General features: G+C 57.2%; 2 protein-coding genes across 2 annotated transcripts; one reads left to right on the forward strand and one right to left on the reverse strand.

Moving 5' to 3' along the window:
• Positions 1-291: 291 nt before the first annotated feature.
• SNUPN (snurportin 1) lies at positions 292-9,046 on the reverse strand. Its single transcript, XM_063169446.1, has 8 exons — positions 8,895-9,046; positions 8,591-8,747; positions 7,704-7,808; positions 7,509-7,605; positions 6,540-6,637; positions 6,186-6,263; positions 5,022-5,102; positions 292-1,335 (listed from the first exon to the last, which is right to left on the reverse strand). Exons 1-8 carry the CDS (start codon positions 9,044-9,046, stop codon positions 1,018-1,020), a joined length of 1,086 nt encoding a protein of 361 aa, XP_063025516.1. The 3' UTR covers positions 292-1,017.
• A 362-nt stretch (positions 9,047-9,408) lies between these two features.
• On the forward strand, positions 9,409-14,464 carry SNX33 (sorting nexin 33). The gene is made up of 2 exons (XM_063169447.1): positions 9,409-11,639; positions 13,577-14,464. Exons 1-2 carry the CDS (start codon positions 10,199-10,201, stop codon positions 13,828-13,830), a joined length of 1,695 nt encoding a protein of 564 aa, XP_063025517.1. The 5' UTR covers positions 9,409-10,198; the 3' UTR covers positions 13,831-14,464.
• Positions 14,465-17,419: the final 2,955 nt, after the last annotated feature.

The raw sequence follows: 17,419 nt of genomic DNA on the forward strand, positions 1-17,419 counted from the left end.
GGTATTTCATCTCCCTCCTTTTCATCCCTCTCTGGAAACCAACATGGGGACAGTGAGAACCCCATTTCATCCCCCCAAAACCAGGGAGGGGGAGCAGCCGGTGCTTAAAAGGTGGGGTTGGGCTTGGGGATGAGAAAGACAGGACAAGAGACTGAAGTACCTCGATGTGCAGAGAATTCAACCCACACAAGCGTTTCCTCTGCTCCAGTCAGCACTGGAACCAATTTTTCAATCCCTATTTGGGAGGCACAGCACGCATCCACCCTTAGGTAGCAGGAAGACGCTCAAGAATTTGTCTTTCTGAGAAACCTTTTATTTGGCACGATCAATGGTAGCGTTTTTCAGAGAGAACCCATTCCTTCCTCCCCCCACTGGGGAGAAAAGCCTCGAGGAGAGAGAGGCTTCTGCCGTGCTCATGCCGCACAAAGCCCTGCTCCAAGGCAGGTCCTGCTGCAACGCAGGGAAATTTAGATTTTCCCCAAGAACGCGTGGGTGTGGAAAGTCCAGCCGTTGCATTTACAGCAGATCGCTGCAAACTTCTTGTTAGTAACAACTTTCATTGGAAAGGCCTCAGAAAACAGCTGGATCAAAGGCTGAGAAGCCCCAATTTCCAGGGCTGGGAAGGTGGGGCTGCTGCAAGGGTCACAAGCAGCAGCTGCACCTCAGAGGTCCAAGCACTGTTCCTATGCTGGAGTTTTGCCAAGACTCTAACAGAAGCGGGGTCAGGAGCTGAACTGTATCCCTGTGCTATGGGGACAGATAATTTCCCAACACGTGACTGCTTTAGTGAAGAACCAGACTGTTAAGGCCTCACAGAAGTCCTGGCAAAGAGTATATAGGTACATAGTAACAACAAATACAAAATATCCAGCAGCACCTGGGGCAAGATATTCCACTGTCATGCCCTTTAAACAAAGCCATCCTATCATTATTGCCCTGCCCTCTCAGGAGCACGAGGCACAGTGAGGAGCAGGGAGTTTTTCCCTGCTCTCTGCCCAGCTGGGCTGTCCCAGCAGCTCAACTCTCCATCTGGCTCACTGCTCCATCCCGGCCCTCCGGAGACTTTTCTGGCTGAGGGGTGGACAAGTGTTCCAGCTCGTAGTGTCCGTTCCTCGTGGCTGCCTGGCCCTTTTCCCCCGCCAGCTTTTTGCTCCTCTTGCTCTCGATGATCTGCTGGAGCTGCCTCCCAGCGTAGTTGGGCTTGGCTGTGAGCTCAGTGGTGGGCACGGTGAGCCCCAGGATCTCAGGGACCATGTAGGGGCGCAGCCAGCCCACCAGCGGGGTGCTGCCCGGGGTGTAGTGGGTCTGCTTGTGGTAGAAGAGCAGCCCATCAACCTGCAGGCAGGAGAGACAATGAATGAAAGGGCAGAGCTGAGGCTCCTGCAGGTGAATGACCAGGCACCAGACAATGGCTCTGCTCTCTGTTTGCAGGCCAAAACCACCAGCTGGATCATTTTTCCTCAAGCGGTGCAATAAATAGCGGAAGGGAAAGGAGAAACCTGCAGAGCTGCTGCCCTGAAAGATCAGCGACTCCCAGATGGCTTTAAATTGTCAAAGGCAAATGAGTCCAGCTTGGTGTCGGCACAGAGCAACGTCGTCTGGGTGCTTTCATCCCATTCTGCAGAAAAGCCAGAGAGTCTCTGAATAAGGCAGCCCACTTTACTGGATTAGGGCTATTTTAAATAATACATTTGGAAAGTAATTAGCCCGAGCGTGTGACGCCAAGGAGCCCCGATTCCTAACAGCTCTTTCAGCTGGCTTATGCCAAAAAAATTCTTAACGTTTCCCAGGAAAGAACTTCTCCTAGCAATCAGTGACAGTTAAGGGCACTCAGGACTTTAAAGGTTTAGGCCCTAACTCTTGTGCTACTATTTCCACACTCTGCAGTGCTGCAGCTGGCTGACGTTTCCCCCACTTCCCCACCGTGCTCAGGGATTCTCATCCCCCCTCTTCCCACGCTTCCCAGGGGTGTGCTCTGCGAGGTTGCATCCTGCTGTCAGGCTGACTAATGCTGGAGGTGGTGCTCCTCTTAGCTCAGCTTCACAAGCTCTTAAAAGGCCATTTGGCTATGAGGAAGAGTGGCTGAGTGGGCAGAAAAGGGGAGAACAAGAGCCCACCTCAGGATGAACTGCTCCCAGACCCCTCCCTGATCCTACAGACTCCAGAACAGGAACACTGGCTGAGCACAAAGCAGCATATGTCCACTTCTGCTCCACAGATGCTAACCTCCGGCAGAGAGGGTAAAGCTTCTGGCACTATTCTGTCCATAATTTTCAGTCACTGCTAACATCTTGCAAAATAATCCCAGAAAAAGGGGGATTTCTGTGCTAGGAAAACATAAAACCAGAACAGTAAACATCATGATGAGCTTGTGCAACCCCTCTGGACATATAAAGTGAAAAGCTTTTCCCCCACCCTGCCTCCTGGCAGGAATCAGATTCTGCAGCACTCCAGTACATCCAGCCCATTCCTGTGGGTGCGTGGCGCTCGATGAGCAACGGGGATTCTCCGGTAACCACAGGAATGTTTTGGTACAGATCAGAGCCTGGAAGGCCTTCCAGACCACTCCAAATACCTTCCCCAAGCCAGAGAATTCAGCCTGGTGGAGACAGGTCAGGTTCCCTATATTTACTCCTATATTCCTTCCCATTTATTTCATTTGTTGGCCAAGTCACCACAGTGACAGTGGCCACATCAGAACGAGGACTGACGCTGTCCCTGAAGGCCTGAACCTGAGGAGAGACTGGCCTGGCAGGATTTAACATTCCACAGCCATGCTTTCCAGACTTTAGGTGCCTAACAGTCCTCCCATTCCTAAGCATCAGGGTTTCTCAGAGGCTTTGGCTGCCCTGCCTTCATGGAAAGCATGGTTTTACACAGATCTGTGAGAGGGACAGCAGCTCTTAAGATCCACTCCAAAAACCACTTGAAATTCAGAGCCAGCCAACTGATCCAAAATCTACTGAATTCCATGGAATAAGAGTCCACTGAACAGAGTGGATCAGGCCCTGGCTCTGAGGTTACAGATTAACTCTGAAGACCCAGATCTGAAAGGACTGACCTCCTCTGTGGCCACCACACACACAGGATCCCTGTCAGCATCAAAAGATGCTGGGTCCACACCTAAGACCCACCTCTGTTACCCTCCACCCATAGTCAGGATGTATTTTGCCTCCTGCAAAGTTTACTCTGTTCTGTGCCCGTGGTAGAAGGTGTTTTTGGGGATTTTTGGGCTCCCTCTTGTGGCACACCACACAGACCCACAGCTCCCTTCTTCCTGGAAAAAGCACCACGGTTCCTGTGCTGTTGGGGCTGCTTTGAGCCAACGTACACCATGTTTTGCTTCCTGGAGTCACTCCCTGATACAGCAGAGGGTTTGGGGGGGGCAAATCACAGCTGGATTACACAGCTGGAGCCTGTTCAGCTCCACCTCCTGCGCCAGAGTTTTGCAATGGCCTCCTTTGTAGCCCAGAGGTTTGCTGCTCTGACTGCAGTGGGCAAATGCTCCTCAGCCTTTCCTCACGGGAGCAGATGCCTCAGGAGGGGATGAAGACTTTACTCAGGAAAGCCAGGAACGACTGTATCACAGAGGAGCATTTATTATTGAGCAAGCCAGCTGAAAGAAAGCTGGGAAGGCTCTTCAATCCATGTTCAGAGCAGGGTCTGGCAAGACCAGCGAGGGGTTGGGACTTTCCGACTTGCTCTGATGACTGTCGTGGCTTTCACAAGCAGAAAGCAAAGTCATCCCTCGTAGCCAAGTTAGTGCCCTTAACTTAAACCTACACCTATTTTAATGGCTAACTCAGGATGGGAGACCATGAGAGACACTGTCACATCAATGTGGCTTTTGGCTTCGTGGGACGAGAAATCTCTGTGGAAGCTGTTCCTGACGTAGGGCTGAGCTGGGCACTCCTAGGAACAACTGCAGCCACTGGAGGAGCTCTGGCTCACAGATGTTGTCACTGTCACCAGGTCGGAATGCCACTGCCTCCTCCATCCCCTTCCCTTGCAGTGACAATCAGCCAGGGCAGGCAAAAGCAGCCAGAGCTGATTCCACAAGGGGCTGAGACTCACTGCTCACAACAACACAGAACTGAGCTGGGTGGCACGTGGCTGTTCCTGTCCTGCCCTCCCACAAAGGTCAGAACAGCACAGCAGCTGTGGCAGGGGAAGTTTAGGGTGGATATAGGAAATATCTTCCCCCAGGGGATGGCCAGGCACTGGAATAGGCTCTCCAGAGCAGCAAGCCATTAGCCCCAAGCTTGCCAGAGCTCAGGGAGCCTTTGGACAACACTCTCAGGCCCAGGGTGGGATTCTTGGAGCTGTCCTGTGCAGGGCCAGAGCTGGAATTTGAGCTACTAGCAGGTCCCTTTCCATTCAATATTGTATGATTCTACTTTTAAAGCTGATGAAGCAAACACAGGTGTTTTGCTTTGTAAACAACACTGCTCAGTGATTTCTGTCACAGCCAACTGCCCCCAGCTCCAGTACACCTGAGGCACCCATCATGAACACCCAAACCCCCTAGAAACATTGGGATCTCACCATCACTCTTCTCCTTCCTCCCCACAAAAAACAGCCAGCTGCCTTGTTGGAAGCACCAACACCAAGGAAATGCACACAAGCCCACCCAGGGTAGTGCTCAGTACCAGTTTTGGCCCTAAAAAGGTCAGCTGTCCATCACACTGCTATGTGAACCTGAGTTGTGCTGCTGTGGAGGCAGCCTGAGTGTTCTCTCACCCCAAGAGGCTCTTTCAGACACAGCCAACTGCAGCAAGGGCAGCACAAACCCAGGGAGTGCCATGGTTTAACTCTTGCTCGTTTGTGTGGTTGAGTGAGGTGTGTGACAAGGCAACAGATCAAACATGGGCACAGAGGCATCCATCTCACACACAGCAAACAGCAACTTGGCAAGCTCTCTGCAGCCTCAGGAGAGCAAATTCCCAAGGAGAGGGGATAGAGGGGATGCACTCTCTCCCAGCACTGGAAGAGAGTCCAGGCCCCCACCTGAGTGTTCTCACCTCAAAGGGAAAGTCTGTAGCCAGCAGCTCACACAGGCTGTCCGAGGAGCAGGGGAAGTTCTGCAGGCCCACAAATTTGTACTGGAAGAGTAAGAGAGGGTTAGAAGTCAAAATCCCCTGATCTACACGTGAACAAGTTCCTGAATCCAACACTGGTGCGTAGGCAGCTAAAAAGGAAGGATTCCTCCACTGCAGGATGTGGCATAAGAGGGAAAGGGTGAGGAACAGCTCCCACATTCCTGATACCTTTTTTCACAAGCACCTAAGACTGCAGGAACTACTTTTCAGGAGACCTGACCCAGAGATGGCTCTTCTAACCAAAATAGAAAAGGATGACCTCCGGGCAGGATGCAAAGCAGACAGACGTCTGCTCCAGGCTGCTGCCTCAGCCAAGCCAATCTTTCCACCCAGGAAATGAAAACTGAAACGACCCCCCCTCCATTAGGTAGTTATCTTCTGGATATTCCTGTTGGGAGTCAGGACAGGACGTTCTCTGAACACAGACACCCTCACTGCAGTCAGCTCCATTTATCACCAAGATACTCAGCTCACAGGAGCTGTTCTGCTTGGCCATGTTTGAGCAGACAAATCTCTCATGTCTGTACCCAAAATTCATGTTCCAAGCTGCTGTGGACTCTAGGTCTGACCCCCATGTGTAAGCCTTCAAAGGAAGACTTTTTATTCTGGCTCAGCAGGGACTCTGGGTGGCAAGCCAGCATTCACCCTGACAACTTCAAGGATCAGTTTAAACAGAGGGAAGGCTTAAAGCTTTACAAACCCACAAGACTGCCAGAATAAACCCCATTGTAGTCAGGCTGCCAACCAACACAGCTCCCGAAGAAACCACACTGGCTTTCCATTCCATTACAAGGGAAAGCTAAAAACAGCATGGAAGTTAGCTGATACCCTGCAGTGTGATGTCCCTCAGCACTTTGGATGGGGGGGAAAAAACCCCACTAAACTCATTTACAATATGCAGTGGTTCTATTTACATCCTGACCACGGCATCCCATTTCATCAGATCTACACTTTGAAGCCTGATCTGTGAGGGGAAAGGAAAAAAAAGGGGAAAAAAAGCTTCCACTTGTGAAAGAAACTGCTGAAGCCTGCTGAACAGGAGAGCTTACCCCCCCTCAGCCTCCTCCTCAGAACAAAAGGACTTACTGGATTAATCCTGCTTTTCTCTCCCAGCCCTTCCTCTTCTTGGAGTTTTGAGGAGAGCCAGAAGAATCTGAAGTCAGTCTGTGAAAGGAGGCAGAGTTAGTGACCATTCACCATTCACCACACATCACCTGGCAGTGTTTGCTGACCACATTTGCTCCTCTGCCTTCACCTGGGAGATTTACAAACTGACTTAATCTGCAGAAACAGCACCCCAAACCCTGCTGCCCCCTCCAAACACTTATCCAGCAGCTCTAAAGCTGTGCTTAGGAGAAATTTCTGCCTTTAGCAGACTGAGCTTCACACAGTGCTGGAGCAAAGCAGCTCAGGGAACAGCAGGGAGGGCAGGGTCAGTACCTGGCAGTCATAAACAGGGTGTCCTCTCCAGCACATCACGTCCAGGATGTAGTAGGTCTGCTTGGCCTCGTTGTAGATGCAGTCCAGGATGCTGTACACTGCACACACAAACACAGGGAGGTCCACACCTGCTCCTGGCACTGCCCAAGCCAGCTGGCCAACACCAGGTCCCAGCTCTCTGACATTAATCCTGCCCTGATGTGGGACTGTGGGATCCCCTCCTGCTAACACAAACTGCAGCCACAAAAAGCCTTGAGCTTGAGGATCCCACCAGGCTGCAAAGGGACCAGTCAGAGGCACAACAAGCAAGGGCATGTTTCAGAAAATGGCATTTGCCAGACAATAAGCCTCTCTTTTTGGGGCAAAAAAAAAAAAAAATAATTCCAAGGCATATTGAGGAAGATGACACCATACAAAGGTGTCTGTTAAAGGACAGAGAGGATGTCAGGGTTTAAGAGTGTCAGTCAAACAGGAAGTTTATTAAAAGATGTGGCAGGACATGAGGCAATGGTTTTAAACTGGAAAAGGACAATTTCAGATTAGATGTTAGGAAGAAATTCTTTCCTGTGAAGGTGCTGAGTGCCTGGCAAAGGCTGCCCAGAGCAGCTGTGGCTGCCCCATCCATGGAAGTATCCAAGGCCAGGTTGGACAGGGTTTGGAGCACCCTGTTTTAGAGGAAGGTTCCCTGTCCTTGGCAGGGCAGTGGAACAAGATGAGCTTTAAGGTCTCTTCCAACCCAAACCATTCAGGGATTCTACATGCTTATCTAGCATAAAGGCATCTGATATTGCTCCCATCTAGTTATCTCCGGAGATACAGAAACTGGCCTGAAGCTGAGCACCCCCAGCACAAAAAAGGGGCACAGCCGTGGAACCTGGGGGAGCTGGAGGAGCAGCACTGGGTCTGTGAGGACACACAAACTCCCAGGCAGTTCCCCCTCTCCATCCCAGACCCTCCTCACACCTGTACCTTTGTCACCGGTTGAGTTGTGCCGGTTTCCCCCCGGCAGCAGGGATGGGAACCTGTTGACACAGAAGCCACTCTTGGTGTAAGCTGCTGTTGTGCCCTGTGAGGAAAAAAGGAGAGAAAAAACCCAGTCAAGCCAGTTTTGTGTTGGCTGTGAATGGGCAGACATCCTTCAGCAGCTGCTGGAAGCCCACTTACCCTGGAGGCCACGACGAGAGCCCTTTTCCCGACGGGACACACCACCACAACCCACTCCTGCTCCAGATCTGAGGGCACATCCACCAGCCACTCCGACAGCATCAGCTACAGGGAGCCCAGGGAGAAGAACCAGTCAGTAACAGCTCTCCTGAAGTTAAGGACAACAAACAGCTCAAGGGTAGAGCAAGGAGGCTTTGGCTTTGCTTTGACACTGGGTGTTTTAAGGGCAGCTGGCACTGCTTGTCACCCCCCAAAGGGCTCCTTCCCTCCCCTCTAATGAAGTCCAACCTGCCTAACACATTCTTCCCCAAGCCTTCCTCTTGCTTCCTAGCTGCTGACTGAGCTTCAGACCACAGCACAGGGCTCACACTGGGCACCCCACACCTTGGGGTTTAAAAACACAGCAGGGCTTAGAGATTCCAAAACCTCAGGAGTAAAGAGCCTGGACAAGCTGACCCCTTCAGAGGTTGCCTAAGTGGCTGTGTGTTATCTAGAACCAATACAGCACCCAGGCTGATAAAACCCAGCTGAGTTTGCCCTTTTTTTCCTTTCCAAACACAGGGAAACAGAAATCTTTAGCTGAATACTGCCTAACAGGGTACTCATGCTGCTGGCTGAGCTGAAATCTCCTAAAGTGGGCAACACAGTGATGCAGAATTAATGGCTGGAATCACTGACCTTCGAGACCTTTTAAACCTAAGTGATTCTAAAGCACATCCCACCTCCACGTGTTTTGGAGGCGAGCTAAGCACAATTTCTTCCTGAGCACAAAGCCGAGCAGGACACACTCCTCTGAGCCCGCAAATGGCCATCACCGTGGGCTCAAAACACCCCACATCCCTGCCCCACAGCCACACCGCGCCACAGGGACACAGCTGGCTCCTCACCTGATTGGCGTAGCGCTTGGGCAGCTTTTTACCAGCATCCACGTCCATCGCCTCTTCCTCCGCATTTTCCCCTTCCTTGTCCTCGTCCTCGCTCTCCACCCCTGCCCAGTCGTCCTCCGCCAGCCTCCTGGCATGGTTCACGTAGTCCAGCCGCCTCCTGGGATCGAGCAAACAACCCGCGGGGTGTGAGGTCCCGCACGGCCCACGCGGCCCCGGCCCGCTCCCCTCAGGGGGCTCCGGGCCGGCCCAGCGCGCCCCGCGCTCCCCTCCCGCCGGCTCCCATCCCGCCCGCCGCCGCGCTCACTCTCTCTGGATGCGGAGGAGGCGCTGCCGGCGCTCGGCCTGCCCGGGGCCCCCGCGGGGTTTGTAGGCGGCCAGGCGGGGGTGCGGCGCGGCCGGGCTGCAGGGCCCCGCCAGCCCCACGCCCGCCGCCAGCGCCGCGCTCAGCTCCTCCATGGCAACCCCGCGGCCCGCCCGCCGCGCTTCCGCCCGCGCCGCCCGCAGCGCCCCCGCCTGGCGCGGAGGCCCCGCGCCCCCCTCAGCCCGCTCGCCCCGTGCCTCAGTTTCCCCCGCGCCCGGGCACCGGCACGGGGCGCTGCGGGCTGGGACCGGGCACTGGTGAGGGGCACCACCCGGCAGGGACGCGGGAGCAGCCGCAGCCCCCGCGGGCGGGGAGTCGCGCCCCCGGGGCCAGCTGCCTGCAGAGGGCAGCGTGCGGCTGGCCGGGCCGGGCCGGGCCGCTCCCCGCCGCGAACCGGGCGGCGGAGCGGGGAGCGCTGCCCTGCGTCACGGGAGGCTGGCGGCCGGCTCCGCCACCCCTTCGGCAACGGGAGCGGCCCCGGCGCTGCCCCGTCATAGCCGGTGGCGGCAGGAGCGGCCCCGACACCGACACGGGCACCACGGCCGGCGCCGCCTCCGTCCTGCGTGAGATTTACGGATTTCAGGGAAAAATCAGACCCCACCAACCATCGGGAAAGTCGGCCCGGAAAGGAATTGCAAAATCCCGGGATCACCGGGAGGTTGGGCAGGGTTTGGGGTCGTGCCCGGCGCTCTCCCAGCACCCACCGACGGGAAATTTAGGGTGTTTTACCCACAGGAGCCCCGAGAAAAATCGCTTTGGATTTATTTCCTCGTTGGCAGCCGGGGGTTTTCCTCCCGGAGAGTGAAAGCTCGGGATCAGCCTCCCAGGGAGATAAACCCTGCGCGGACATGGCAGAGCCCGGCTCTCGGGCCGGCCGGGATCCGCATCCCGGAGGAGCCAGGGGAACGCCGCTCGCGTGACTGGGAATCTTGTTTTTATCCAGGGAATGCCGTTTTTAAACGGGGAATGTTCTTTTTAGTCGGGGCGCCGGGATCGCGGGGGGTCACTTGGACATAGGGACATTGGCGTCACCTCGTAAGGGATTTCTTCTCCACCTTTTTTTTTTTTTAATTTTTTTTTTTATTATTATTATTTTCCTGGGAAAGCGGCCAAGCCATTTCCCACAGCGCGTGGTGGTGATCCCGGAGCCGCGCTAGCCCGCGGTATTGCCGGGATCGGGGGGGTGTTTTGGCCGGGGGGGTTGCGTTCCTCTGGCTCCCCCCCCTCTTCCCGAGCCGGGACCGGCCATGGCGTTGAAAGCCAGAGCGCTTTACAACTTCCAGAGCGAAAACAAAGAGGAGATCAGCATCCAGGAGAACGAGGAACTCGTCATCTTCAGCGAGAACTCCCTGGACGGATGGTTACAGGGCCAAAACAGCCGTGGGGAGACCGGCCTCTTCCCCGCTTCCTACGTCGAGATCCTCCGCTCTCGCTCGGGCTCCAACTACACGGACTATTCCAGCAGCCCGGCCGGCTCCCCCGGGCACGATTCCTCCTTGTACTCGGCATCCCCCAACCCCGGCATCTCCTACCAGGGCAGTTTTGAGGACGATGATGATGACGATTGGGATGACTGGGACGACGCGTGCACGGTGGTGGAGGAGCCGCGGAGCGCGCCGGGCACCAACGGGCACCCCTCGCCCAGCCTGCCGTGCCCGGCGGCCTATGGGCACCACCAGCACGCCGGCTACCGGCCCAAGCCGGCCCTGGAGAGGCAGGACAGCATGAGCTCCTCCAAGAGGGGCAGCGTGGTGGGCAGAAACCTCAACCGCTTCTCCTGCTTCGTCCGCTCCGGGGTGGAAGCCTTCATCCTGGGCGACGTGCCCCTGATGTCCAAGATCGCCGAGACCTACTGCATCGAGATGGGCTCCAGAGGCCCGCAGTGGAGGGCCAACCCCCACCCGTTCATCTGCTCCGTGGAGGACCCCACCAAGCAAACCAAGTTCAAGGGCATCAAGAGCTACATCTCCTACAAGCTGACGCCCAGCAACTTCAACTCTCCCGTGTACCGGCGCTACAAGCACTTCGACTGGCTCTACAACCGCCTGCTGCACAAGTTCACGGTGATCTCGGTGCCGCACCTGCCCGAGAAGCAGGCCACCGGCCGCTTCGAGGAGGACTTCATCGAGAAGCGCAAGCGGCGGCTGATCCTCTGGATGGAGCACATGACCAGCCACCCCGTGCTCTCCCAGTACGAGGGCTTCCAGCACTTCCTCTGCTGCCGCGACGAGAAGCAGTGGAAGCTGGGCAAACGCCGGGCGGAGAAGGACGAGATGGTGGGCGCCAGCTTCCTCCTCACCATCCAGATTCCCACGGAGCACCAGGACCTGCAGGATGTGGAGGACCGTGTGGATGCCTTCAAGGCCTTCAGCAAGAAGATGGATGACAGCGTGCTGCAGCTGACCAACGTGGCGTCGGAGCTGGTGCGCAAGCACGTGGGGGGCTTCCGGAAGGAGTTCCAGAAGCTGGGCAATGCCTTCCAGGCCATCAGCCACTCCTTCCACATGGACCCTCCCTACAGCTTGGATGCCCTCAACAACGCCATCTCCCACACGGGCAAGACGTACGAGACTGTGGGGGAGATGTTTGCTGAGCAGCCCAAGAACGACCTGTTCCTCATGCTGGACACTCTCTCCTTGTACCAAGGTCTCCTCTCCAACTTCCCAGACATCATCCACCTGCAGAAAGGTAAGGGGGCATTCTTCTCCCCAGGAATGGTCCCATGTGAGTGGGAATGGTGCTGCAAGTGGGATGGGGATGCAATGAAGCCTCTGTTGGGCCTTAAGGGAATGGGGAATAGGGATGGGAATGGGGATGGGAACCACTGCCTATGCCTCTTAGGGGCACGGTGTGGTCCCCACTGGCACAGCCCTCCAGTCAGCCCAGCCTGGCAGAGTCTGCTAGGGCTGTTGGGTCCAGAGTCTGCCCCAGTGATCCTGTGGACTCTGTAACTGCTGCTGGTGCTACCCAAAGCACTGCCGGGGTCATCAGAATGGATGTCACTTCCCCCAGACTGTGAGCAGGAGCCAGCACTGCTGCTGTTGGGTCAGAGGTGACCTACCCTGCACCTCTTGTGCCACTTGTCCCCCCTCATCCTCCCTTCCTGCCAAGGCAGAGAATGGGTGGCCAGCAGGAATACCAGAGCTTGCTCCCCCAGGGCTGGGACATGGCTGGACATGGGCTTGGGTTGGTCAGAGGGCCCAAGGGGGCAGGGCAGTGGGATAGGGGACACACTGAACCTCTGGGGACAACCAGGGTTGTCCTTTTCAAGAGTATATCCCTGCACCTCCAAGCCCAGCAGAAGGGGGGTAGCACCCCCAGGGCATCAGAGCTCCCCGCGTCCCGTTTGTCCTCGTTCCCTGGATTTGGTGGGATCAGAGGAGGGGAGAAGTGTCAGTTGTTCTCTCCCTGGGGCAGGCAGCAGGCAGGCAGGGCTCGGTGTCCCTTTGCACCCAGGCAGCCAGCACTGTGCGTGTGGGGCCAAAGTCCACACACACTCCTCCCCGCCCAGCTGCCCGCAGCAGGGAGGGGACACCCACACCAGTGTCCCCAGAGTGTGCAGGACAGGTTTTCCCCAGGGTGAAGCCAGGGCTGTTTGTGTCCAGCATGCAGGGATGTCTGTGCATCACTCGGCATCCCTGGGGGAGGCTGGGAAGGCAAAGGGCGCAGGGAGGATTCAGTCCTGCCCGGGCAGCTTCCCTGCCTTTCCTCTGAGTGTTGTTTACCCATGGAGAGGGGCTGGATCCCGTCCGGAAGCGAGGCCGCGTGGGCAGAGCGGAAGGCAGGATTTGGCCTCCAAACTTTGCTTCTTCCTCCTCCTCCTCCTCCTCCCCTCTGGGAGCAGGGCTGGCGCAGCGGGAGCGCTGTAACCCCGGGTCTGGTGCTCCCGGCAAGGGGCAGGGAGAAGGGAAGAGAGCCCAGAGCGGGCCAGATCCTGTTTTTAGTTTTTTAGCCTCTGTGCTAATGAGGGGGAGGAATGCAGGGCTGGAGCCAGGCAGGATTCTTTCGAAACCGAGCTGTAAAAAAACATGGAAGGAGAGGGAAAAACTGGTGTCAGAGCATCAGCTGCCTCTGGGAGTGGGAGATGCTTTCCCAGCTGAGCTCCAGACAGCACCACGTGCCCTTGCCACATGCTGGTTCACTGCTTCCTTGGGCTGGGGTCTCCCAGGGCTGCTCCTGACCCCTATGCATGAGGTCTCCCAGGGCTGCTCCCGACCCCTATTCGTGGAATGGCATGGAATATTTGGAGGGCAGGCTTGGTTGGGCTGCTTCACTGTGCTAACACTGCCCCATGTCAGCTTTGCACCCCAAGCCTTGAGTCACAGCACTCAGGAGCCCAGACCCCCAAAACCGGCTATACATGAGGCTGACTGCCCAGGATGGAAAGGGAGCTGCGGATGCCAGAGTCAAGAGGGAAAAAGAGGGGAAATGCTCCTGGTCTTTGCCTGCCAGGAGGGGAGGGAAGGGTTTGATGGGCAGGGGGAGATGCAGGCAGCTCCCTCCCTGCCATGGGGCAGGTCTGTGCCTCTCCTTTGGGGCCAGGGCTCTCCATGGACTCAAGCAGGGCTGCCCAGGGAAGGGCCCGAGGGTCGCGCCCCTCCCCTGACACTGTCCTGCCCTGGCAGGCGCCTTTGCCAAGGTGAAGGAGAGCCAGCGGATGAGCGACGAGGGCAGGATGGACCAGGAGGAGGCGGACGGGATCCGCAAGCGCTGCCGCGTGGTGGGCTTCGCCCTGCAGGCCGAGATGAACCACTTCCACGAGCGCCGCGTGGCCGACTTCAAGAGGATGATGCAGTCCTACCTGAGGCAGCAGATCGTCTTCTACCAGCGCGTCAGCCAGCAGCTGGAGAAGACGCTGCGCATGTACGACAACCTCTAACCCTCATGCCGCCCTGCCCGCAGCCCCCGGGGCTCCTCGCACGGGCTGGAACTCACCACGCTAGTGACCAAATGACTCTGGGCTGCTCCCCCTTGCCGCGCTGGCAGGGAAGGGCTCGCCCGCGGGCTGGCCGTGCCACCTCTTCCTTTCTTTCTTTCTTTCCCTGGGGATCTCCCACCCTGCCACGGGTCTGGCAGGAGTATGAGGGGATCGCTAGAGGGACAGGTGGGGAGGTAACGGTGCTGGGGTGTCTGCCCAGTGATTTTTAGCTTTCTGAAACCCACTCTCCTGGAGCAGGGGTGGGTGCATCCCAGCCCGCTGGGAGGAGAAATCCAAGTGGTCGACATTTTGCACACTAAAAGCTTTTCTGATGGAAAAAAAAAATAAGAGAGAGGAAAAGAGATCTTTATTTGGAAGAGATTTTTTTTTTTTTGTTTGTTTGTCACAAGATGTTTTCAATATTTTCCATTTTTCTGCAGCATTTTTACTGATCAGTTTTTAACTAGATGCACAGAGGCAAAGAGAAAGCTCTTTCTCAAGTATGGCTGCTGACTGGGAAAAGGGAGAAAAAAGGAAAAAAAAGGGAAAAAATAGCCCCACAGCCTTTTCAATAAAATCATTGGTAGAAAAAACACCCACCTCCTTCCCAGAGATGTCTGTGGAAAATAGAGCTGCTCCAGGATCCCAGGGAAGGTTCTGCCTGAGCATCCCCTGGCTTCCAGCCAGCTTTAAACATCCCCGTGCTGTGGGGGGAATGACCCTAGGAGGGGTTCCCACAGCAACCCCCCTCATGCTCTCTAAACAGCCCCCCAAGGGGCAGATCCTGCCCCTCTCTGCCCTGGCTGGGACAGTGTGCTGCTGCCTGGAGACAGCAGGGCTGGCACGGGGGCCTTGTTTTTGAAGGGAAATGGCTGGGATAAATCACAGCGAGGAAAGTTAGGGCCGCCTTGGCCTGGCTCCAGGGATAAAATTAGCCCCGGCATGCAGGCCAGCGGGGTATTGTTAAACTAACAGCGACGCTGGGAATGCTGCGGGCTGTGCTCCATCCTCCCGAGCCCTCCCTGGCCCCAGGCTGCAGGACGAGCACTCTGAGGTACAGCCCTGCTCACAGCCTCCATCCAGGCAGGACGTGCTTCCTCCTGCATCCCACAGCCAGGGCAGGCCCCTTCACCGTGGCCCCATCCCACACCAGTCCCATCCTAGCCCAGCCTCATCCCACCCTCACCACATCCTGCCTTGGCTCCATTCTGCCCCATTCCCAGCACGCCCTGGTACCATCCCACCCTAACCCAATCCCATCCCAATCCCATCCTATCCCATCCCCATCCCACCCCATCCCAATCCCATCCCCCCCCAATCCCATCCCATCCCATCCCATCCCATCCCATCCCATCCCATCCCATCCCATCCCATCCCATCCCATCCCATCCCATCCCATCCCATCCCATCCCTGTTTTAGCCTGGCCACATCCTAGCCTGGCCCTGCTCCACTCTAGTCCCATCCCAGCCAGGCTGCATCCCTACACGGCACCATCCCTCTCCATTTCCATCCCAGTCCCATCCCACTCTGGCCCCATCCTACTGCAATTCCATCCTACCCTGGCCGTGTTCCACCTTGGCCCTGTCCCAGCCTGGTCCCATCCTGCCCCAGCCCCATCCCACCCCATCCTCTTCCTCACCTGACCGGATCCTTCCTTGGCACCATCTCACCCCATTCCCTCCTCATCCCATCCCCATCCCAGCTCAGCAGCCGTGGGAATGGTGTCTGACCCTGTGCTAATCCTGCAGGAGTGACGTGTCCCCAGCCCTGCTGGCCCTGCTCCGGGTGACCACGGTGGCCTTGTCCCCACGCTGAGGCCACAGCGTGTCCCTTCCCCCAGCCCCGCTCCCTCTGGAGCACAATGGGCACTGGGGCTGAGCCTGCCACCGCCGTCCCCGGGCTGGCAGCCAGCCTCTGGCACTGCAGGCGGCCTCCAGAGCTGAGCCAACATCCCAGCTCCCCTGGACTGCCTGGGCAAGGGCATCCCCTGCCTGGGGAGCCCCGTGGGAGCTCGGTCCCTGCGATGTCCTGGAGCTGGGCTGTGCAGCTGGAGCAGGGAGATGTCCCAGCACCCCAGGAGTTCATCCTCTGCTCTGGTGTCCTGGCATGGGGACAGGGATGGGATAAGGTTCCTGTGGGCTGCATGCACCCCTTTGGAAGGCTGTGCCTCAGTTTCCCCAAAGGTGCTCTCTGTGGTCCTTCAGCATCCACGAAGATCTCCCTGCTCCACCATCCACCCCCTCCGTACCCTCATGTCTGGGTCACACTCCCAGGACACAGCAAATCCATTGGCTAGAACCTGTATTCCATTAGCATTCCTGCCTTTTCCCACCTGGCAGTAGGCAGCTGGGCCTTCACTGCCCGTGGTGGGCATTTCAGAGTCTGCCTTGGCCAGATGGGGAGGCTGAGCATCCTGCTGCTGCCCCCCACACCTCCGACAGCATCCTGCAAACATGCCCCGGGTTGGAGGATAGACCCAGCCCCGAGCATTTTGGTGGCTGTCCCAGGTGCAGGATGGTGGTGGGGAGGAGTCTGGGGCTGTGCACAGTGCTTCACATGTCCCAGCAGTGTCTGTCACAGCCTCTGTTATCTGTGACACTGGCTGTTCCCTGCTCTCACAAGAGAAAAAAAACCAGGGCATGGAGGGCTGAGAGGAAGCACCGGGGACACGGAGCAGATCCGTTTCCTCCTCCCACTTCCCAAGGCAGCTCCTGCGTGGGAAAGCCGAGGCTGAGGCCCTGTGTGAGTCCCATCAGTGCTGACAGCAGGGCTGGGAGGTGGCAGCAGTGGTGGTGGCTGGAGCATCCTGCCTGGAGAGCACTGCGGCCAGCACCAGAGCCTGTGCCTGCCTCCCTTCCTGCGTGAAGCTTCCCGGAGCTCCTGTCTTGCTGCTTCTCTTTGGGCTCTCTCCATCATGGGAAGAAAACCTGGCATCCTCATTCTGAGCTCTGGGAGCCCAGGGTTTGTGCGTGGGCCAGGCTATCAGGCTGTAGGTACCTCCTGTGTTTGTATCCCGAGCTCACCAAGATGCTCCAGGGTGGGCAGCATCAGCCAAACAGCTGGAGGGCAGAGGATGGGAACGCTGGGGCAAGCAGAGCTGCTGATCAGAGCGCTGTCAGCCACACGGATCCACCCAGCAGTGCTCAACGATTCGGGATCCGCCGCCAAAGGAGCGCGGTGACCCAACCCAGCTCCTCCCAGCGAGGGGAGCGCAGGGTGCAGCTGCTGCTGGGGCGGGCAGGACGGGGCTTGCTGTGCACACCGCGCTGCCACGGGGCTGGAGAGGCACAGCCGCCTACGGGGAGCGGGGAGCACCCCCGGGGCAGCGGGGAGAAGCCCTGCCTGCCCGTCAGGGTCAGCAGCATAGCCCTGCCTGCCCGTCAGGGTCAGCAGCACAGCCCTGCCTGCCCGTCGGGGTCAGCAGCACAGCCCTGCCTGCCCGTCGGGGTCAGCAGCAGCTCGGGGCATGGAGCCAAGTGGAGTTTCAGTGCCACCCCCACCGTGCCACCCCTCCCGCCCAGAGGAGTGATTCCGGGCGGACGCGGGTGG

This window comes from Melospiza melodia, chromosome 15 (assembly GCF_035770615.1).
Source record: "Melospiza melodia melodia isolate bMelMel2 chromosome 15, bMelMel2.pri, whole genome shotgun sequence".
Classification (NCBI taxonomy): Eukaryota; Metazoa; Chordata; class Aves; order Passeriformes; family Passerellidae; genus Melospiza; species Melospiza melodia.

Coding starts and splice junctions, on each gene's coding strand:
- SNX33 (XM_063169447.1), top strand. CDS start 10,199: ATGGCGTTGAAAGCCAGAGCGCTTTACAACTTCCAGAGCGAAAACAAA. Junction 11,640..13,576: donor CATCATCCACCTGCAGAAAG/GTAAGGGGGCAT, acceptor CTGCCCTGGCAG/GCGCCTTTGCCAAGGTGAAG.
- SNUPN (XM_063169446.1), bottom strand. CDS start 9,046: ATGGAGGAGCTGAGCGCGGCGCTGGCGGCGGGCGTGGGGCTGGCGGGG. Junction 5,103..6,185: donor AGAAAAGCAGGATTAATCCA/GTAAGTCCTTTT, acceptor TTACTCTTCCAG/TACAAATTTGTGGGCCTGCA. Junction 1,336..5,021: donor CTACAGACTTTCCCTTTGAG/GTGAGAACACTC, acceptor TCCTGCCTGCAG/GTTGATGGGCTGCTCTTCTA.